This window comes from Nannospalax galili, unplaced genomic scaffold (genome assembly GCF_000622305.1).
Source record: "Nannospalax galili isolate Female #2095 unplaced genomic scaffold, S.galili_v1.0 scaffold423, whole genome shotgun sequence".
Classification (NCBI taxonomy): domain Eukaryota; kingdom Metazoa; phylum Chordata; class Mammalia; order Rodentia; family Spalacidae; genus Nannospalax; species Nannospalax galili.
In genome coordinates, this window is record NW_008350949.1 from 1,550,219 (window position 1) to 1,574,159 (window position 23,941).

The window sequence follows — 23,941 nt, forward strand, 5'->3', positions numbered from 1 at the left end:
AGTAACAAACTAGACAGAAGATTGAGTGTGCAGTTAAAGTCAGTTTCTAGACTAACAAATTTTCCTCAGTGAACTAGCATTGGGTTCAGTTCCTTGGACACGATACTATGTTCTTATGTTTTAGTTCTCTGTAAATATTAATAATATAGTGTGGTTGTGTGGTATAATGAGATTGTTAGCTACCATAACATATAAGTGATGCCAAAATTTAGGAAGTTATATTGTCTTAGCAAAATTTCTGCAGCACTTAAGTACAGCAAGCTACGAGGATCTAATTCCCATTAGCCAAATTGAATCTGCAGCCAACCGAAATACCCCTGTTTCTGAAAGTTAGCTTGTAGCCACAGAGGCATAGGCTCTCTCTCTGCCTTGGGTGGTTTCACAGCCAAAGCTGTCAAGGAATGGGTGAGAAGTAATTGTTTTCAAGTGTGCCCTTTTACAATCATTTGTTTGCTCTGGCTCTTTCAGGGACAAAGGCTATTGTTGAACACATCCAACTAAACAAATAACTCATCCTGGGGTCCCTTTAACAGCTGCCTTAGTACAATGATCTATTTACATATTAGCCTAAAATTGAAACTGAACTCTTTAATGACATAATCCAGCACTATAGTCCTGGGGCGCATGTGTTCTACCCAACAGCTGAACAATCTTGTAGGCATATGATTTTTTAGAAATAACTTTTTTGTGGACCAAGTGATGTTAAGGAGACATCTCAATATACTGTCTTATATTTTCTCTCCCCTTTTGTTCCTTCATCGAACCCACGTGGGTGCCTTTTACCCTCTTTGTTTTCTTGCTTGATAAATAAAGAGGAATACAGAGGGTCTCTGTCACCCATTTCTCTGTTGGTAAGCTATAGCAGTAAGCTTTATTCTGTATTCCAACATTTATCCTGCCTTTCTCCTGTAGATTTCACTTTCCTGTGGCTGAAGATTAAAGGATGAACGGCCAGATGTTACAGATTACTCAGCAACAGCTCCAGTCCTTACTAGGCATGCTGCAATAATGCTTAGGAGTTTTACGTGATTTCCAAAGTATATTTAGTCAAAGCCACTATAACTTGATGACTTCTTATTTGGCTTTTAAAAATGGAAAGAGAAAATTAGCTTGAATTTCTTTTTAAGATTCATGGCATTGTCAGACATAAAGTGAAGGACCTGCATGCCTGACACAGACATGTTAGGAGGGAAAAAAGAAAAAAATCACCACCCCCCCTCACACACTAGTTCTCATCTGTCTAAAGCAGTGTTGTAGCGTGGACTCAAGTCAGTTTAATTGACTTCAGTAAGACTATTGGTTCATTGAAACCAAAGCCAGAATGATGGCTCTATCTATCTTCAAATAGGTGTTTACACTGCAGACCTCACACAGTGCAAAATGTTACCATCCTGCTGGGCCAGAACAGCGTGAAACCTTAAAAAGAATAATATTCTACTTGATTTCAGATAATTTATTGAAACCTATTTGTGAAACTTTTGATGAAGGATCTTACAGGCAGGACACATTCCAAAATTGTAAAAGACAAAATTCTTTAGGCACTAAAAGCAAGCTGTCCCTGCATAGCAGCTGGGAAAGTGTACATGGGGCTCATTCTGTTTCAATTATTTAAAAAGAAGGAGGAGGAGGAGGAGGATGTAACATGGGGCTAATTTTGTTAAAATAATTAAAAAAGAAGGCTGAGGAGGAGGAGGAGGAGGAGGAGGAGGAGGAAGAAGCATGCATAGTCACCATAAAAGCAAAGGGCTCAGGCAGCTGGAGAGGTAGCTTCAGCTCCCTGAAGTTGTTTAGCTCCTGGAGGATAGCTATATGATAAATAAAAAGAACCAAGTTGAACACTATTAATATTAAATAGATCTGGCCAGGCCTGCCAGAGCATTGACAATAAAAGACATTTAAAACATCCTTGGAATGCAAATTCTAAGCATCTGGAATATGTTTCCTTTTACAAAACTTCAACCATTCAGGCAGTTGTCATTTAAACAAATTGATAAAAATTAAAATATAAATATAACTATGATTAATACGTTTTGAATGTTGTAAGTAGTTATATTTTTTTCTGAACTAGAGTGACCTCAATCAGACTGTTCAACGCTCAATATGATTTTTTCAAGCCTTGTTCCTTAAGATTTACTTACATTAGCTCAACATGTAAAAGAAATATTTGTTTTAAACAATTTTATAAAATCTCACACTTTTAGTTTTAGTGAATAGCTCCAAAGAAATATTTAAGTTGAAGCAGTGATAAAAACAGTATAAAATTCACATTATGTTTTATAGTCTGAAAAAAATCAATGATTAGTTTGGATAATACTAATGTCATTTCCCAGATACTGTACTGTACTGATATTACCTCCCTATATTTATGAAAGGGGCTCCTAAAGTCAGGTTTCTAAGTTAGTACTAGGTACTAAGATGATCCTATTACCAACTACCAACTTCAGTAAATTGCAGTGTCTTCCTAAATTGCTCTTACTGAAATAAGAGATATTGTTGTAAAAATAATAAGTTTTTCCTTTCATTGAAATTCACTAATGTACAAAAGCACTTTCATTAAACTCTGTGTTTATTCATGCATATAACATACCTAAGGAGCTAGCTAGGAAAATTTTTCTGGCTAAGATATAATGAATAATAAAAATGGGTTTTAAACCTATTTGATTCAGTTCAACATAAAGGCAGGTTTGAAAACTTTCTTTGGGCCACATGCAAATTGGAAATAAGTAGAAATTTGCAAAAAAATGTTGTTAAGTACAGTTTGGAGAAGATCACATCAGGAACACCAGGAAGGAAATAGATTTTCATCTAAGACGTAAATAAGCCATGTCTTTAAAATTTATACTTTAGGTACAGTTGAATACAGATATTTATACTTTTTAAGTTAAATATGATTCAGTATATGCTTTGGGGCAGAATAAAGCAATCGAACATTCAGCAGCCTATAAATATCTTTAAAGTTTTCATGCCAGAAGGACAGATTCATTGAGGTTGATTTGCAAAGGCAAGAAGGGTTTGTATGTTTATATATGTTGTATGTTTAAATGTGTCTCTCCCTGATCACTGTTTCCCCACACTTGCCTCAAAGATAACTTGTGTCCTTATAAAAGCATTTGTATTGTGACACAGTAATTCTCTCATCTGAATTAGACTTTTCTACTTCCATTATTGAAAAGAGGGGGACCCTGACTCTTCTCATGACTAACAAGACCTGTTTCTGATTTATGGCTTTCAGATCTTTTCTGCTACCAACAACACAGAATGTGGGAAGTTGCTGGAGGAAATCAGATGTGCCCCTTGTTCCCCACGTTCCCAGGGCCTGTTCCATGCACCTGAGAGAGAAGTCCTCCATAGGGACCCAGTACTTCCACTGCTCTGTGAAGACTATTGCAAAGAATTCTTTTATACTTGCCGAGGCCATATTCCAGGTAAAAAAAAAAAAAAATTTTAATGGGTACATTAAATCATTGCCAAACGTCCTTATAAGATATCTATTCTTAAAGGCTTGTTTACAAGAGTTTTAAAATGTATTTTGTCTTCCAAAAGACCTATTTTACTTCATAATTAACTTTTCTAAAGACTTAAGTTTTATTTATGAAAGTGTTACAATTTCAGTCAACAAGTGATACACTAGTTTTGTTGCAATGGTTTACATTTCTTGTTAAGCTACTAATACAGGTGATAAACTTTCTGTACATTGGATGATCAGTACAACTTTCCTCCCTCCCTCCCTTCCTCCTCCCTCTTCCTCCCTCCCTCCCTCCCTCCCTCCTCCCTCTTCCTTCCTCCCTCTCTCCCTTCCTTTCTCCCTCCCTCCCTCCTTCCTCCCTCTTCCTTTCTCCCTTCCTGATGAAACCAGAAGTTCTGTGAAGTAGGCTGTGCTGGTGTCCACAGCTGCAGGGACAAAGGACCAGAACCCAGGTAGCTTATAAACATAAGTCATTCCTAGGCAGGCATGGTAACTCATGCCTTTAATCCCAGCACTTGGGAGGCAGAGGCAGGTGGGTCTTTGTGAGATCGAGCCCAGCCTGGTCCACATAGCTAGTTCCAGGCAAGCTGGGGCTACAGGGAGGCCGTCTCAAATCCCTCCTCCCTCCTCCTCCCTCCTCCTCCCTCCCTCCCTCCTCCCTCCTTTCCTCCTTCCTTCCTTCCTTCCTTCCTTCCCCTCTTTCTTGTTTTCTCTCAGTACTAAGGGTGGAACCCAGGGCTCTGCACAAGATACATAAGTGCTCTGGCCCCTGCATTACACCCCCACCCCCAATACGGATTTCTTCTTGGAGTCTTCTTTACTTAACAGCATCAATATCAAGGCAGCTGCCAATATAGGAATACAGAATGCTCACTGGTGCTTGAAATATTTCTTTAAATAAAGCTTGACTAGGAATCCCAAACAAGCAACATCTTACCAAGCTCCTTCACATAAAATGCTTAATTGAAGCCTCAAAAACACCATGAAACATGCAAAGAGTGGAGTCCTTTCTTACAGAGGAGTAAAGCTGAACCCCAGGAGAGTCTTCCTGCTTTAATCAAAGTTGGACAATGAGGATGGTCGAATAGCTGCAGACATTCTTCTGCACAGGGTGTCACAAAGACACCTCCCTGATCACCATCATATTTCAGACGCTAATAAACACATAGATTCCGAACATCAATGAAGGGCACCATCAAAAACGTATAACTTGGGTGGCTGGGGAGATGACTTAGTCAGCACAGCATGTGCCACACAGGCGTGAGGACCTGAGTTCAGATCCCAAGAACTCATGGTTCTGTACATCTGTAACCTTGAGGCAAGGGGCACAGACAGGCAGATCACAGGAGCTGGCTAGACCAGCTGGCTCAGTGAGAGACCCTGCCTCCAAAGATCAGGTGGAGAGTGAGTGAAGAAGACATTGAAGGTCGACCTCTGCCCACCCCTGACAAACATGGTCACACGCACACATCAAAAAAGGTTTATAACTTCTGTAGCTGCCTCTTCAATTGCAAGAATCAACATGGAGGAAGAACATAGTTTAACAAGGCAGATTCTGTTTAGCTCGATTGAGTCACACAAACAAATCTGCTGCAGCACGCAGTTGATAAAACTAAACGGTGTCTAAAGCATCAACTTAAAGAACTGTAAAATATGACTTAGAGAATTGTTTCAAACTGCTGTATACATCTTAGTATTTTTCTGACCCACCAAAATATACATTTTTTTAATTCCTAATAAACCACTCCTATAAATGATAAATATTTTAGGTTTCTTGGTACCTCTGGGTATAGCATGGTATGTATCTAAACCCAGTTGGATACACAAATATTATCGTTTTTCATAAACTGAAGCCGTGTTTCTGACTTTTCTTAAACTAGCTGTTTCTTCCTCTTTATCACATTCCTTCTCCCAAAGTGCAACAGCTCACAGTAGCCTGGATGGCCTGCAGAGGGGTGATAAGAGATTGGAAACCAGCAGGGTTGCTACAGACCTCCTGCTTTACAACCATACATCCATGGTGCTATAGGCACTTAGCGTCTTCATTTAATGTTATCACTTTTAAGGAAATGCAGCACAATAAATTCACACCCACGGAGGTCTTTACATATCCAAAGTTATTTAGTATCCCAAATAACACAACAAGTCTACAAGATCAATTGAGAGAGCTCATTAAGCAGTTCAAATCCAGAACTGCAAACACGTCACTTCCCAGATCAACATATGTGGTGACGAATGACAAATTTATTTTTCTACAAAGTTTGTGTATATGTAAAACTGCTGAAGTGCATCAAGATGTCAAGTGCTCTTGGGGGCCACCCAGGCTGCCTTGAAAGATAACCAGATGAAAGCCGCACTCCAGAGGTGGAAGGCACAGTGAGGGTCTGCCTTGGGGAGGCTTCGGCAACAAGCAGAGGGGACTGACTGCCCTTCTTAGTCACATGCTGAAAATCATTTGAAATACTTCTCCGCAAAGTGAGTTGTAATAACACACTCTTTGCATCATTTATGTTCTTTGATTTATTGGCCAGATTGATCCCTGGCAGGTAGGTTACGATTTCCTAAAGTGTGATGAATAAGATTGGATCCCTCCCATCAGCCCCTGCCTCTAGCACAGAAGTCTCTTTAGACTTCTGGAATGGAGGTTTAGAAATGATTATAAGAGCAAGTTTGGAATAGTTTCACCTTCTTAAGTCCATTTTATGGTTTATTCTTTTTTGAGGTTCACAACTATGGGAAATAACTACTATGAGATTCTTTTTTATAAGAAACTAGTCAGCCTATCTCAGAGGCCCTCACTAATGGTTTCTTTCTACACATCAAAATCTTGAAGAAGGGACCCTAGGGAATGTGCTTGATAAAAGGAAAATGTTGAGAGGGATCAAGAGAAAGTAATTCCAGAAATTTCTTCATTTGCCCCATATTATTCAAAATATGCACACACACACACACACACACACACACACACACAGTGTATTTTTTTGCTCCTCTTTGCAGCTTCATAAAAGCATGGTCACTGTAGAATATTCTTATAACCTGAAAAATGGCTCATTCTAGAAATTTAAATTCGGAAAGAATCACAGTCTGCTTATTTTCCTGAAAACTAGAAGAGATTAAAAGCAATAAAAGTGAATGTACACTACAGTTTTTCTTAATCATAATACTCTTTGCTTGTGAACTTTCCTAAGAAAGTTGGTTCTTAAAATGTCTCTGTTGCTAAAAGTACACTGTGATAGCATACAAACCATTTGGGTAATGTCATAGGTCTTTTCTTTTCCCTGAATTAACTGTTCATTAAAGTTGGTGTAATACACTCTGAAGAAAGACTATAACAGACATCTATTGCCTGGTTCATTCTTTATACCTATTACCGTAATGATTTTTATCACTCCTAGACGGTCATGTCCCAGCAGTAGGTTATAGCAGTGTGAAAGGTCTGCACCCAATTAGTTCAATTGGTTTAATCCTGTGGCTAATGAGGCCAAGGTCAAGGGTTTGAGTCCATTGAGTTTCTCCAGTCTTAACTCCATCAGATATCTAACACATGTGTCTTATTAGTCCCAGGGAGAAAAGGCCAGAGGGAAAGGATGGATACACCAGTAGCCACTGCTCCTTCTGGGAAAGGTTTTTGAGAGCAGAGAATCAGGAATTCTTCCCCTTTTTGGTGTCTTGATGAATGAACATATAATGAGGAAAAATAACTTCTCTAGAACACATGCTGAGAAAAAGTTAGAGCACAGAATACTCCCTAGGGAGTATTTGTTTTCCAGATTGGTGTTTTATAGGGTGCTCTGTGGGAAAGCAGGGCTGAATTTGCCATGTAAGAAAATGTCCCTGAATTGTTATGTAACTTCTAAATAATCAGGAATTTACCACATAGATCTGTAAGAATATTCAGTGTATCCCTGCATTTGTAGACCTCACCATACTGTGGTGATTCAGGCTGGGTAAGCGCATACCTTCAGTAAATGCTCTTCAGTGGGTTCTTATAAACAAAAGATCGTCATTAGGTATAATATGTCTTTCCTTGAAATAAATGTTGGCCCAGTACCCTAAAACCAGGTTCTTTCTAGATCTTTGCAACAAATAGGTCATATTTATCATTACCATGAACAAAATGAGATCATTTAAGGGCAAATATTGATTGAAAAATGTATTATATACTTTGTATGTCTACATCGTAAAAAGAAAAATGCCATGTCCTATGCAAATGTCTTCTGAATTGGTTCCCTCTGGCACACATAGATCATTCAGTTTGCCTATATTTTACAGAAAGCTAGGAGGAATTCATTATTAATGGTCTGAGTTTTTGTTTCTTTGTTTTTAATTTGTCCAAAGACCTCTGAAACCACAAAGTTTATGAAGATACATTCTAGTATAATCTTAAGATATTCTATTTGAAAATGAATTTGCATTGCCTAATAGCTGCCCACAGCTTATAAGGCCCTTTAAAGTGACATCAACTACAACTTTGAATATTAATTTCCCCTTAAGATGGTATTGGGTGCTGGTAAGATGACTCAGCAGGTAAAGAAACTTCCTACCAAGTCTGAAGACCTGAGTTTGATCTCTGTAATCCTCATAGTGAAAGGAGAGGATCGACTCCCGAAAGTTGATCTCAACATGGCAACTGTGCACCCACACAACATATTCACCTCTCTAAATAAATAATAAAAAGATAAATAAATAAATAAATAATAAATAAATAAAAGGTATTTTTTAAAAGATGGTATTGTTTTGCAGACTGATAATGGAATACAGAAATTGCTTTTGAGGCAAACTTGCATTTTCTTTTTCTCATATTTACTCAGAGACTTAGTGCTTAGCCATTGAAGAATGAGAGAAGTAAAGTTATCTTTCGTAGTGACTTGCTGAAGCTGAATGAATACTTTGTTCCTCTCTGTATCTAATGTTGGCATATTTTCAAAGGAAGGTAACCTCCCAATTGCTTGGGCCTCCTAAGGAGCACCCCTCTATTACCGGACCTCCTTTCCTATACCCAGCATACATGTTTGCACACTCTCTGGAGGGCATGCACTCTTCCTGGCCTGGTTCCCCAAGGCAAGATCTTTCCCAATAGCCTGGGCGGAAATTAGTCTTGAAGAGTCTCTGTCAGCAATTTAAGGGTGGTACATTTCACTCAAAAGTGAAGCCAAAATGTACATCAAGCTTTATCACGTGGGATTCTCGTTTGAGCTGACCGAGGTCAAGCTCACTGGGAAATGAGTTTTGAGTGTCTTTCGAACTCACTGATAAGCCTCACTTGGCAGAGCCTAAAATCCTGTTTTTAGAAGCTCTTGCTAAACCTGAATTTGTTATATAACTTCTAAACTCCAACTAAGTTACCTGGAGCTTTGATCCTAAAATTAGTAGGGGATATGATAAGTCTAATTTGGTATATAAAAACCAGAACTCTACTATAAGGAGTACATGAGGTGACAGACAGCCTCACAGGATCTCCGGTCACCACAGACTCTAGTCTAGGCTGACTCTGGTAAAAACAAGAAGTGGGGTTTTCTGTGAGCTTGTTTGCAGTGCTAGAATGAACACTGGGCCTTAGGTGTGCTGGTCAAATACTCTACCACTGAATTATATCCTCGGCCCTGATTCTGGTAAAAGCGTATCTTTAAAGCAGAAGCCGTCAGAATATAGCAGTGAACTTATTCATGTGTACAAGAAAGCATCTTATTAACACAAACTGAAAATAATGTCCAAAATTTTCTTTCCTCTTTCCTGTAACCATAAAGCCTTTTAATTTCAGATTCAAAGACAGTTGTACTTAAGTTATAAAAATCCTTGAGGGCTAGGGAATAGCACAGTCAGTAAAGTACTTGTGACATAAGGATGTGGGCCTGAGTTCCATCCCCAGCATCCATATAAAAAGCCAGGTGCTGTGGCATGTGCCTGTAATCCCGGAGTTAGGAGGCTGAGACAGGAGGATCCCTGGGGTTCACCAGCCAGTCAGTCTCACAGAATCAGCCTTCGTTCAGTGAGAAACTTGTCTCAGAAAATAAGGTGTGTAATGACAAGGAAAACACCACATGTTGACTTCTAGTCTTCATTCGCATGCATACTCATGTATGTCCACACAGATCTTAATATGCAGGAAAACAAAAATCACCTTTATTTCGCCTCCTGCTTAGTAGATCTGTTGTGTAATTTCGGTTTTGTGCAGCAGTGTGTCAGCTTTTCTGCTTGAGAAAATAGAAGGGATCATTTAAATACATTTTTTCATTAGAGGAAAGTGCAGAGAAAAGGCTTCAACACATTTGAAATCAGAGGCCTCATTAGCATCAATGTATTGCTTAAAGATTGCACTTAAAGATTGGTCGTAACTTAACAGATATTTGTTATTTAATACTTTGTGATTTGCAGTAGGACAACTGTCAATTAATAGACTATTTCTTTTCTGGTCATAATGTATTCTTTTCAGGAAGTTATTTGACACTCTACTAATTAGTGATGAGATAAGCTCATAAGTATAACCTGTGATGAGAAAGAAAGTTTGAGAAGAGTCACCACACAGTAACTTTAAGATTAAAAACCCAGGAAGAATAAAAAATTTAAAAACATTTTTTAAATGGGGCTGGAGAGATGACTCAGTGGTTAAGAGCACTGACTGCTCTTGCAGATGACCCAGGTTCGATTCCCAGCACCCACATGGCGGCTATGAACCATCTTTAACTCCAGTTCCAGGGAATCCGAAGCCCTCTTCTGACCTTCGCAGCATTGCACGACACAGGTGCACTCACATACATGCAGGCAATACGCTCATATATGTAAAATAAAAATAATAAAAAAATAAAGAATAAAAACCTAGTAAGATTAACACTGTGTGTGTATCACAGGCATTCAAATAGCCTTTAAAGTACTCAACCCAGGGTCAGAGGGCTGGCTTAGCATATAAAAGTACTTAACTGCTCTTGCAGAAGACCCGGATTCTGTTCCCAGCACCCACCCAGCTCACAAACACTTGTACCTCAAGTTCCAGTGGATCTGACACCCTCTTCTGGCCTACTCACATGGTGCACATAAACTCACACAGGCACACACATACATAATAAAAAAAACTTTGAAAAACACTCATCACAAGAGGATTTCAGTTTTACAGCCATTACCAAGTTTTGGTTAAGGAAGGAAAGGGAATCCCAATCCTCCTGCTCACTTTTTCCTTTTCTTTTATCACAGTCTAGTTTTCCCTTTGAATATTCATACACTTTCTAAAAATTCTCTTTGACCATATGACATCTTTCAAATTAGCTGCCTTTGCTAGAACACTTCATGTTTCTGATGAGTCTTTTTACATTTTTTAAAGGTTTTCTTCAAACAACTGCTGATGAGTTTTGCTTTTACTATGCCAGAAAAGATGGTGGGTTGTGCTTTCCAGATTTCCCAAGAAAACAAGTCAGAGGACCAGCATCTAACTACTTGGACCAGATGGAAGAATATGAGAGAGTGGAGGAGATCAGCAGGTCGGTACAAATCAATGTTCTTTACTCGTAAATCAAAAGTACCAATCAGGGCTTTTGACTGAGCCTCACCTGGCTGCAGCTGTGCTCGGGGCTATGGAGTCCACGTGCTCTGAGCTCTTCTTCTTTTTTTCTTTTTGATAGTTTGCTCCTCTAAAATCATAGCTTAAATGCTTTAATGCTTAGACTGCTAATCCTATGTTATGAGCTTGGCTTCCCTGTGACTCAGGGGAATTTTATAGGCATAGTGTTAGACTTGAATTTTATGATTGTTGTTAGCTATATGGCACTGTGGAAATATTCAGCACAATTATTATTAGCAAATCATATTTTTAAAAAAATAAATACGTCTTAAAACTTTTTCTTTGAGTGCCTTATTATGAGAGTTCATCACTGTGAAAAAACCATTTTAATTACAGTCATTGAGAGATGAGTTAATGAAGTTTTGGAATACATGTTTTGGGTTTTCACTTTTACTTTCTGAGGAAAGGGTATCTTATTCTTTTCCACTGAAAAGAGCTTAAATGACTCCCTGAAAAGAATAGGATGCTTGCGTTAGCAGCCCTTCATGATTTCTGAAACCATTTGTTCTTCGGGGAAGAAAATTCCGGAAAATATGCTGAGTGCGAACGCTTGCACCTTCATCTCAGGAAAAGCTGACTGGTTTTCTTCGATTTGTTTAGAAAACACAAACACAACTGCTTCTGTGTCCAAGAGGCTGTGAGCGGGCTTCGACAGCCTGTCGGAGCCGTGAACAGTGGGGATGGCTCCCACAGGCTCTTCATTCTGGAAAAGGAGGGCTACGTGAAGATCCTCACCCCAGAAGGAGACATTTTCAAGGAGCCTTATTTGGACATTCACAAACTTGTTCAGAGTGGAATAAAGGTTAGCTTTCTACATCTTATTTCTCTTTGCTATGGCTATGTCGGCTTCATTTTAATGCTCTCTTCCTCACTGAAGGTATTTCTTGTCATAAAAGAAAGAATTTTGAAGGGGAAATAAGAGGACAACCTAAAAGAACAGTAATTACGGTGGCTGAAAGGGCAACGCTGTTAAACTCTGTTGTGTGCTGGCTGACTGAGCACCGCAGTCAGATGTGCTCTCCCTCTGTAGTGGTCATATTCAAAGCAACATTTGCTTTTAACTGTTAATTAATGGGCATAGCACTTAGTGTTGTGCATTAGCATTTTCAAGTAGAAACAAAGAGATCTGTTGGTTACTTTGAAAGTTCTGTTCCCTTATTTCACCTTTTCTGTTCACGTCATGAAAAAAAAAAAGTTTTTTCTTCTTACACTATGACTTCTCTGTACAATGTTTCTACAGGTCAGGTGAATATTTTTACCTGCAACTAGTCATCTGTAGAATACATACAGAGAATATATAAGCAGGCCATTGCTTATTTTCTCATTTGAATTCTCACGTCAAATAACCTAGGTGTGTAAATAAAACTATCCTCCAGTCCATTTTCTGGCAAATAAGACAGCGTTAGCAGTAGAAAGCCATAAAGAACCTTGTGACATTCAAAAGTTGAGGCACATTTAACTGCTTGTGACTAGTTTAGCTTATGAAACAAAGAAGTAGCATGGTTTAGAAAGAACTGGTTATCCTTTTAATTTCTTGAGTGGAAAAAAACTCGAAAGGAGGACTCATGTAAAAATGAAATCAGCACATATGTAGAAGGCAGAAGACAACTTCTGGGAGTTGGTTCTCCCCCTTCCACTGTGGGATCCAGAGATCAAACTCAGGGCAATTGGGCTGACATATGTGTTGCTTGATTTTTGTCTTCTTAAATAGTAAGGCCACCAAAGTCAAAAGAAACAATTCAGAGAAAGGTACATTCCTAATATCTGTTCACTATCAAGCAGGTTAAAAAAGAAGTTAGAATAAGGAATCAGTTAGATCACAGGTAATGCTGTACAGCTGGAACCACTCGGGCTCATGGTATGATGGTGCACCTAGACATACTGTATAAAGAAAGTAAACCTGGGGCTGACAGTGGTCGAGCACTTGCCCAGCATGCAGAAGGTCCTGGGTTCAACCCCCAGTACCACAAAAACAAAGAAAAAAAGAAAAAAAAACTGAACCAGAGAGCTGACTCAGCTGGCAAAAACACTTGTCATACAATCCCCCCAATTGCCCTGTTGATCTCTGGATCCCACAGTGGAAGGGGGAGAACACACTATATAATCAACTATATGTCCTTTGGAGCTGGAGATGATACAGCTCTGTGGCAGAATGCTTACCTAGAATGTATAAGGCCCTGGCTTCAATACTCAGCACTGGGAACAAAAATTTAAAAAGTAAACCTTTTCTTTCTTTCTTTCTTTCTTTCTTTCGTTCGTTCGTTCGTTCGTTCTTTCTTTCTTTCCTTCTTTCTTTCTTTTTATTATTTTTATCTTATGTGTATGTGTGTATTGCTTGCATGTAGGTGAGTTCACCCATGTCATGCAATGCCTGCAGAGGTAAGAAGAGGCTGTCGGATCCCCTAAGACTGGAGTTACAGATAGTTGTTAGCTGCCATGTGGGTACTGAGATTTGAACCTGGGTCTTCTGCAAGAACAACTAGTGTTCTTAACCACTGACCCATCTCTCCATCCCCCCCACCCCCCCGCCAAAGAGTAAACCTTTTCTGTGATAATACTTGTCATCCCAGTACTTGGGGATGCTAAGCCAGGAAGATCCCAAATTCAAGGCCAGCTTGCATTAGATAATAGGACTTGTTTGAAAAATAGAAATAATGTTTTTTTTAATTTTATTTTCCTATGTGTATGAGTGTAATGGCTGCATGTATGTACATGCACTCATGATGTCCAATGCCCACATAGGCCACAAGAAGGCATCAGATCCTCCGAAACTGGAGTTACAGATAGTTGTTAGACACCATGTAGGTAGTGGGAACTGAACTCAGGTCCTTTGCAAGAACAGCCAGTATTCTTAACCACTGAGCCATCTCTCCAGTCCCATAAATAAATATTTTTTAAAGAAAGAGAGGAAGGAAACATTTCACAGAAAAGAACTTTGGCACCAAGATGCAGAATATTTTGGAAACTCTTTTGTTTTTAACTCAATGGTTTCAGCTTTCTGTGAATGAAACTTGTCACTAGAATTTACAGCAGGTAGTCAGGAACAAGCATCAGTGTTTTGTAGCTTTGCGTTCGGTGGACACTGTCTGCAGTGGCTCCTGATAACTCGCTGTGGTATTTGCTCCTGAGCAAAGATGAAGAGCCACCTGTGTTTGTCGCTCACTAGCGGTAGCTACTTTTTTCTTATAAAAGGGAAATATGATCCAATGGGGGGAAAATATTTTTCAAATCATCCTCTGTGATGCCACTGGTTAAAGAAAACCACTATTAACCTTTGGTAGATTTCCTTCTGGTTTTTATATTAAAATTGAATAATTGTTTTTCCTAGAAACCTTTTCTTAGCCTTTTGCCTGAGTAACTTTTACATAAAATTAAAATCAAATCACACACACGTTCCCCCCACTTATCTTGAGACTTTTCTAAGATTTTGGAAACTTTTTTTCAAAATCTTGTTTTGGTGGCTGGAGAGATGGCTTAACAGTTGAGACCACTTGCTATTCTTCCAGAAGACCTGAGTTTGGTTCCCAGCAGCCATTTTGGTTGTGGCACAGCTGCCTGTAACTCCAGCTCCAGGGACTCCAAAGCCCTCTTCTGGGCTCCAAGGGCACCAGCACTCATGTGTTATACATACACAGAGGCAAATACACAAACACATGAAACTTTTTTTTAAATCTCAATGCTGGAGAGATGGCTCAGCAGTTAAGAACACTAGTTGTTCTTGCAGAAGACCCGGGTTCAAATCCCAGCACCCACATGGCAACTTCTGTCTGTAACTCCAGTCCCAGGGGATCCGACAGCCTCTTCTGACCTCTGCAGGCATTACATGACACGGGTACACCTACCTACATGCATGCAATACACGCATACACATAAAATAAAATATAATAGTAATAAACAAATTTTTTTAAATGTGCTCATTTAAATCCTTTAGATGTACAGCCTTTTAAGATGACACCATCATTCCAGTTTTACCACTGTAAGCAAGTTTATTACCTGACTGCTGGACTATTTCCTTAATATTTATTCATAAAAAGAGAATTACTGAATGAAATGATATATACCATAATATACTATTTCAATTTGCTTTAAAATGTATCTTCAAATCATTAAGGAAATAATATATAGCTTTCAAATGATATTTAAGAAAAATGTAGGTGTTAAAAAGATATGTATGACAAATGTAGTTATAAGAAAAGATTAGGGGACTGGAGAGATGGCTCAGTGGTTAGGAGCACTGGCTGTTCTTACAGAGGACCTGGGTTCGATTCCCAGCACCCACATGGCAGCTGACAACCATCCATAACTCCAGTTCCAGGGGAATTCAATGCCCTCTTCTGACCTCCGTGGGGATTGCATGACACAGGTGCCCTCACATATATGTGGACAAAATAAAGGACTTAGAACACTGGAAAATTTACTGTAAGAAGTAATAAAACTGATAATCTTATTTCTACTTCAATTTAACTGTGTAAAAAACAGATGGCTCTTTTTTATGTTAGAATTTCTTTGAAGCCCTTCTGTTTCAATTTACACATAGTCTTTGGGATACTGAATGGAAGAGCCAGTGGAATATTCTATTCTGTCATGGAAGCATTTCATAATGTAATAAAATTGTACAAGGCAGGATGCTTGTACTAGAACCCTCTAGGAATTCTACAGAGCTTGACCAATCAAGGAAGAAGTCCTGCCAAAATTGGTTTCCATGTTTCCTGAGTAGCTCCAGTTTCTGGGGCTTAAAATAAATTCAAAATCTATTATTCTAGTGAACTGATAGGACATACTCAAAGTTCAGTATTTTTAATAGTCAGGGTTTAACACTAATGCTGTCGCTAAGATCGGAATCTGTTTCGTAGATATTTAAATGTGTTGAATGAACCACATCTTGATAAAGTATTCTGTGCTACGTGGGTCTGCCTTTCATTTGCTATGGAGGTGTTAAAAGAGGCTACTTCCAGTGTGATAGGGTGGACGCCACAACATTCATGAGTGATTTATGAGTTGATACCGCTGATTTTTATAGTTTTTCTTTCAGGGATTTAAGAAATGAAAGCGTTTTCACCTGTTTCACAGTGACTTTCCAGGCTTCTTTGGTACAGGAGTATTTAATGTGTTCACAGAAGCATTTTGTGTTTATTTACAAGCCTTACAGTAGCAATCTTATTCGTGTGACATTAATTAATGGCCTTTAGGAATAAATTATATCAGGCATGAAGGACAATCCCTGATTATACCAGTTTATGGCAGTCAATGCTGGCTATAAAGACATCTGGAATGCTTTCTGTGCTAATTGTCAGCTAAGAATGAATATAGCGGAGCCTGAAAAGATGTCTCAGCAGTTAAGAGTCCTGGCCACTCTTGCAGAGGACCCAGGTTCAGATCCCAGCCCCCACATGGCATGAAAACATCTGCCCCCCCCACACCTCCCTTGGTCCCAATGACAAACTGAGATATAATTTTTCCGAACTTCAGACTGGGAAAACAATGAGTTTATTGGGCTTACTCAGAGCAGTGGGTAAGAGTTTACTGATAGGAATGGGGGGGCTCCCTCCTGCAAGGCCTCATGGGATAGTCTTCACCCAAGCATGGATAGTGGCTTCTCCATAGCCACATAAAATGGTTAGAGAGTCCCCCTCCTTTAGGCTTCCCCAGTCTATATACCCTTAGGCCATGCAGTGCAACAAGGAGCTATAGCTGTACTCGAAGATAAGGGCCCTGTGCCTCTCCTGCCCTTCCTTCCTTGTGGGGCATGAACACACTTAACAGGCTCAGCTGTGACCATCTTAGACAAGCAGGCTGTCTGAACTTAGGAAGCTGGTATCTGTCTGTCAAAGGACAGTCCTATACAACACGTAGTAAAGGCAAGTTGAATTCAGTTGATCATAACTTCTACCAGTACTCATACGTGTTTCAGGGTGTCCTAGTCTGTTTCTTCACTGCTGTGACAAAATACTCTGACCACTACCAACTTGAGAGAGGAAAGGGTTTATTCAGCTTACTTCTCCCAGGCTGCAGTTCATCAGGGAGTCCAAGGTAGGAACTCAGGGCAGGAACCTGGAGGCAGGAGCTGGAGCACAGGCCATGGAGGAATACTGCTTATTGGCTTGCTCCCATGGCCCCTGCTCAGCCTGCTTTCTTATGCAACACAGGCCCACCTGCCCAGGGGTGGCACCACCCACAGTGGGCTGGGCCCTCCCACATCACTCATCAAGAAGATGCCCCTTAGACATGGCCACAGGCCAGTCCAATAGAGGCAATTCCCCAATTGAGGCTCCCTCAACCCAGGTGTGTCAAGTTGACACTAAAGCTATCCAGCACATAGGGAATGGCATCCACAAATAACGGATTATTGAGAAATTTGGACAACTCTTCTCTACATGGTCCTAGCTAAAGCACAAATATGGTTGTGGGTATATGTGGATGTGTGAGAGTGGACGTATACACAAGTGCATGGGAGTTCGTATATGCATGCGGAGGCCAAAGTTGATGTTAGTTGTCTTTCCTCATCACTCTCCACCTTGTTTCTTGAGACAAGGTCTCTCACTGATCCCAGAGCTCACCGATTGGCTAGACTTGCAGCCACTGAGCTCTGGAGATTCACCTGTCCCCTTTCCTGTAGCATCAGGGTTACAGATGCGTGCTACAATGTCTGGGTCTTATATGGGTACTGGGGATTTGAACTGAGGTTCTCATGTTTGTGAGGCAGGCACTTAACAAACAGCAAGAGTGGGTTGCTTAAAATATAAGAGATAATAATATCCCAGTTATCCGTAAGCATGTAAAGAACAAGTTAAAGAATAAAATTTTTGCTATGGAAGTAAGTTGTGGAGTTACATTTAAAGAGTCAGAAATACAATTTGAAAGTCCATTGCTGAATACAAAAAATAAAGGATGGCCCACGTGTCAAACTGGGAAGCACACACTGAACCCTTTCTTCATTGTATGAGCGTGTGCACACACATTGTTGTTACTGTTGATCCCAGTGCAGGGGAGCACAAACATTTCCCTCCAAGAGAAGAGTCTTTAGATCCCTGGCATGTGAGATATTTAAGTTCAGCTTTTATCTGGTTTGAATCACGCTTCTGAAATCTAAGAACCGACGTCCTCTGGGTAAACGCCTTAGAGATGATCTGCCAGCAGTCCTCAAGAATGCTGGGAGCTTTCAAAGTTCCAGTCCAAAAATTAAATCAGGGTATGGAGAGTTGAGATACTCAGAGTATGGAAAGCAGGAAGCTTTCCCAGGTAATTTTGATTGATCAGTTTCCTGAAGGGAGCGACTCCTTTTCTCAGCCTGGTATACACCCCCGTTCTCCTTTCCGTGTGCTCATTGAGAGCAGATGGCTGGACAGCAGAGGTCCTTTGCCTGTATCTTTTGTTATTTACTCAGACTGTGTTTATTACTTGTCAAGTCAGAGTAAAGAGATGAGCTGACACTTGACCTTGAGTTTGAAAAATGGGGTGCCTTTTCTTTTTACTTGTGTGTGTGTGTGTGTGTGTGTGTGTGTATACACATGTATGGAGGTCAGAGGATATCTTGTGGGAGTCAGTTCTCTCTTTCTACCATGTGGGCCCCAGGAATTGAACTTAGGTCATCAAATTCGGTGGCAGACACCTTTATGCACTGAGCCATCTTGCGGACCTGACCTGACATCAAGTTGTAAAAATAATGTATTAAGTCTCCATTCTAATTGAGAAATTGCTTTACTCATTATTCTTTTATTTTTATTTTCTTTTATTTGTTTTCTCCATGTTGGAATCTGGTGTTCAGTTGGTTGGGGAAAGTGTACCTGTAAATCCTGGTTCCAAATATCTGGACACCGGAAGGTGCTCTAGCATGACCTCACCACCTAAGCAGCTTACACTATCAAGGATCCAAAAGTCAGACATGGCCTTGCATGCGTGCCCCTGACCCCACAGGGTAGCCCTGCAGGAAGCTGGCAGGCATCACTGGCTGCCACTTGGTTCTCATCAGCGGTCAGCAGACAGAGAGGGCCACACCCTCAACTCCCAGCTTGCATTGCACATCAGACAGAGCTGAAAGACTTGTCTGTCACTGGAGCAAGTGTCACTGGACCCCTGTCCCCTCTGTCTACTTGGATCGTCACTTCAGAAGATGCTTTCTGAGGCTGTCCTCATGGGGGGAGGAGAGGACAGAAGGCTGAAAGCTGCTGATTGTCCGGGTGACTAAGCCCATTGAGGTCGGACTCTTGAGAGACCCTATCCCAGTGCCCAGCAATACTAGGAACATGTGGAAGAGGACGGAGGGCGTGCAGGGCCAAACCCTGCCTAGGGAACTCCTGGTTTCATGTGCTTGTAAGTCACACATAGAATCACAGGCATTCAAAACGTGCTGAGATCCAAGCACTCACTGTCAGTCTACTGGGGGCTGTTCTATTTTTTCTGAACTTTTATGTTTTTCTGTCATTTATTTAGTCCCAGTTTTTTTGCAGCCCATGAAATGATGGTGTGTTTTTATTTGAATGGTAAGATTCAAAGCAGAAGTGAGAAACAGTCTGCTTTTCAAAGGCAGTGTTAGGAGCATAGCATTGCATACATGTATGCATGGAGAGATGACTAGGCCACGTACGAAGTTGCTCCTCAAAAAAAAAATGTTAGTACTTCTGCTTTTCATTGGAAGAAAACGTGTCTGGTTGAAAGAAAGCAGAAATTTATATTTATATAGCATCAAAACAGGACTGTCACCATTCTGGACGGCTTCTTTACTACATGACATTTTAAGACGTGGATCTGTTGTTGTTGTTGTTGTTGTTGTTTTTAACTTCCCAGGCTGTGATTTTATCTCTAGAAGTTTAATTAGGTGTTTTACATTTTCTGTAGGGCACCTGTAAAGGTGCACTGGGGCTGTAGAAGAGTAATAAAAAATAAATAAAATAAATAAAAAGTGATAGAAAACCTCTTGGTGCCTGGGAATGAGAAGGTCCACCATCCAGGCCTGGGTGTCCGGGACCATGTGTGGTGTCAAGACCACAGCTACCACCATCCAGGCATGGGTGTCCGGGACCATGTGTGGTGTCAAGACCACAGCTACCACCATCAAGGCCTGGGTGTCCAGGACCATGTGTGGTGTCAAGACCACAGCTACCACCATCAAGGCCTGGGTGTCCAGGACCATGTGTGGTGTCAAGACCACAGCTACCACCATCCAGGCCTGGGTGTCCAGGACCATGTGTGGTATCAAGACCACAGCTACCGTCGAGACAGATCAGAAGTCCGTTCTTGAAAATCAGCCCCCACTAGACTAGAAACTGCAAATGACGAAAACCTCCCCTGTCCTCAGCATAAGTCTAACACAGGGGCAAAGCCACTGCCATGTACAACCTGGGACCTTGGGCAAGGGGATGCAGCCACTCCGAGAAGGGTGAAACTGATGCCCAACACTGGGAAGTCCTCCATCCTCCAGTCTGCTCCACCATCAGCCTACTACCAGAGGAATGTGGAACTATGGCTCAGGGTTGGGGATCACAGCTCCAGCTCACAGGAGGGGACCTCAGCTCCAGCTCATGGCAGGGAACCACAGCTCCAGTTCATGGGAGGAGACCACAGACAGTTTCAGCTCATAGTTGTTGGGTTTTTTTTTTTTTTCAATTGTTTATTTATGTTCGTTTTTAAGACCGAGTGAGTCTGTAGCCCAGACTGAGCTCAGTTCTGTGCTGACCTTCCTGACTCAACCTTCCTAGCGCTGGGATCGCAGGTGTCAGCCACTATACTTGGCTTCACTTTAAAAGTTTTTGACCTAACAAACTACCTTTCCTGTTACCAAGCTTCATCGAAAAGAGAGCTGCTATGTGCGGTGAAAATAAATAAAAACGTTTTCATTTGAAAGGTAGTAAGCACTGGCTTCCTCCAGACAAAAAAATGTTTTAAGTATCTTCTCTTTCGATAGTTTAGAAATTCAGTCTCAAACTATTCAGTTAATATGTAAACAAAATTTTGATATGTAAGTCAATTTTTAAAGATATTTTATTATTTTTATTTTTTATGCGTATGTATGTACTGCCTGCATGTATGTAAGTGCACCCGTGTCATGCAATGCCCGAGGAGGTCATTTTCCTGGAACTGCAGTTACAGACAGTTGTTAGCCGCCATGTGGGTGCTGGGAATCAAACCTGGTCCTCTGCAAGAGCAGCCAGTACTCTTAACTGCTGAGTCACCTCTCCAGCCCTGGTAAGTCAAGCTTTTTACTGCAGTGATTTTTAACATCAAGGCGGCAGCACCTTTGCTGGTTGTCGCTGGTGCTTTGTATCAGAATCCTCTGTGTTTTGTAAGGTGCTTTATAAGCCTGAGCTGTTATCATCATCTATTACCATGGAAGAGGGTAGAGAAGGAAAGAATGTTTGCCCTTGGCATGGCCTGAAAGCTCTAGTGACCACTGTTAACTCTGATCCCAACAGTTCCTCCTTAAAACATGTTCGAATGATACTTTGCAACGGTGTTAGCATCTGTGCCAAAATTATATAGCAGTTCCTGGAAACAAAATTATATTGACGCAGGTGCAGTTTTCCTCACTGTAAAATGATAAACCTGGGATAAATATTTTTATAAGTTTAAAGTGTGACAGTAAAGAACAATCTCTTCATTTTTATAGCTTCTGTCTTTGACAGTAGGTGATGGGGTTGCTCTCTGCCCCATGATGCAAACCTCCACTTGGTGATAAGTAAGCTAAGTGTAGCAGACCCAAGGGTCCGGCCTTTCATCAGAGTTCACTTGCTTTCAATAGTAGTTTTTCTCAACCTGGATATTATAGTAATGTAGGTCTTTTCTGTGTTTATTTTGGAACATGGTTTGTGTCAATCTGCCATGGAGTTAATAAATCGTAGGATTTGCAAAGGAAATATGCTGGACTGAAAACTAAGAAGGCACATATTTTTTGCCCATGAGCAACTATTTCTCAAAGCACAGATTTAGAATGTCAGAAGTTGGAAGCAGGGTGGGCAGTTGGGTCAAGTTGCTTTAAAATTAATATGTAATGTCATGTTAAAGTGAGTATATTACTCAATGGGTTATTTTTTAAAGCAGATCAATAAATACAATAAAACCTTTTAAGTAAGTTTCTAAAGTTAAACAGTAACTATCAGTAAATGGAGTGTGAACTGTGCAGTAGAGGTACAGACAGAATGTCCTCAGCTCCCTCATGCTCAGACCTGGACACCAGAAGCCCCTTTCCCAGAAGCATCTTATTCCCTGAGTATGTTCAAAGACATCTCCAAAGCCTCCAAGCAGATCTGTGCTTGGGTTTGTTTCTACCTTCCCAAGACCAACTTCAGAATGTGGCTTTTAGCAGTTCCTTAATATTTGCATAGTAAATATACATTGTATATGTATTTGTTATATACCATAAACATGTACAAAATGCTTTTCAGTTCCCATGTTTTCATATACTCATTAATAGTCTCTATCAATTGGTATTTAGTTCTTTCAAAGTCTGTAAAATCTACAACTATATCAATTTATCATGATATCAAAGTCATCAGACCTGAGGATATCTAAAGTGCTTTTCAAAACTGGATCATTGGCTAGAATTATAATAATCTTTGAACCATTTTAGTCAAAGTGTGCTTTGAAAATTCAGGTACCTGTTTCGGAAAACCATTTTATATGTATGATTATGCAGAAAGAAGTGAGAAAAGCTTTTCTGACTCATATCATTGTCTGTCCCCATGTGACAATACATCTGGTCTCTACGGTGCTCAGTAATTACTACCAAAAAGAAGTTAAAATTTAAACTCTTTTATTTAACAAATTTCCACTTTATTCTCCCCGGGCATGCCATGTACAGTTAAATCATAAGTTCATCCTCTCACTCGCCTAATTAGCATACAAGTCTAAACTTAAAATCACATAAACACTATTAAAAATAGCTAAGGTAAAAGAGGCACTAATTACTTTATCATCCCAGTATATGGTGGAGTAAGCATAAAAACAGAGAATGTCTACGAGGTTGAGCAGGAATTCCTTCATCGCTAGCAGTTGAACTTATTTAATCCAGTCATAGACCTGAATTTAACCAACTGAAGCTAACAGAAAAATTAAAACATATGACAGAATCTTCAGTTCATATATGGCTACAGAATTCCTGACAAAGGAACATTCCTTTCAAATGTTTGTGAAATACATTGGCTTCCTCTTTAAGACTAGCCAAATTATTTACTTTTTCTTTTTAATTCTAATAAGCTGTTTTTAAAGCACCCTCTTAGCCTAAAGCACCTTTGATCCAAACAGGATCACAAACCTAAAGCAAAGACATCTGTCCTTGGGCTATTTCTAGATATTGGCTCCACAATAGCCCTGAGCCAGCAGTTTGAAATTGCTAGAAGAATGCCTGGTGGAGATAAAAAAAAAAAAAAAAAAGGTTATGTGCAAAGTGTGACTGCAAGGCGTTTGCGGATAGGAAACACTGGCCAGTGCCGCTCGTCAGAGAATAGAAACTGGCACCGGATTTAATTCCCACTAAATGCTAGACTTCCTAAGAAAGAGTTGGCAATGAAGCTAACATCTTCTGTGCATGGATGTGAACACACCTGTTCAGGAAAAGTGAGACAGAATTTGAGCTCACTTATCCCCCGACCCTCACATACACACAGGTCACCAAACATCTGTCATAAGTTATCAACGACTACGCTGAACTGGATTCAGCCTGTGACCCGAGGTTGGGAAAGCTGTGTAGTTCCTTCTCTCCTCTGGCCTGTGGTTTTGGCCTGTGTCATCCGTACAGTTTCTTTTTTACATCTCTAGAGACTTGGAGGGTCAGATCACCCCGGGACATTAATGATGCGTTTATACCCATCACCCTGGGGCTGACCTTAGGCTTCTGTGCCTAGCTGTGTTTCGTCTAGTTCCACCAAAGACTTTACCTAATAGTTGAAATAGTTCCTTAACTGCAGCCTACAACGAGGCATTGTCTCCCC

At 40.3% G+C, this 23,941-nt stretch overlaps 1 protein-coding gene across 1 annotated transcript in view; it reads left to right on the forward strand.

Moving 5' to 3' along the window:
* Positions 1-23,941, forward strand: part of Hhip (hedgehog interacting protein) — a 93,449-nt gene that overhangs the window by 2,852 nt on the left and 66,656 nt on the right. Inside the window, exons 2-4 of the mRNA XM_008848050.2 lie at positions 3,233-3,425; positions 10,782-10,938; positions 11,619-11,820. Coding sequence (XP_008846272.1) covers positions 3,233-3,425; positions 10,782-10,938; positions 11,619-11,820 — 552 coding nt within the window. The remainder of the gene's footprint in view (positions 1-3,232; positions 3,426-10,781; positions 10,939-11,618; positions 11,821-23,941) is intronic.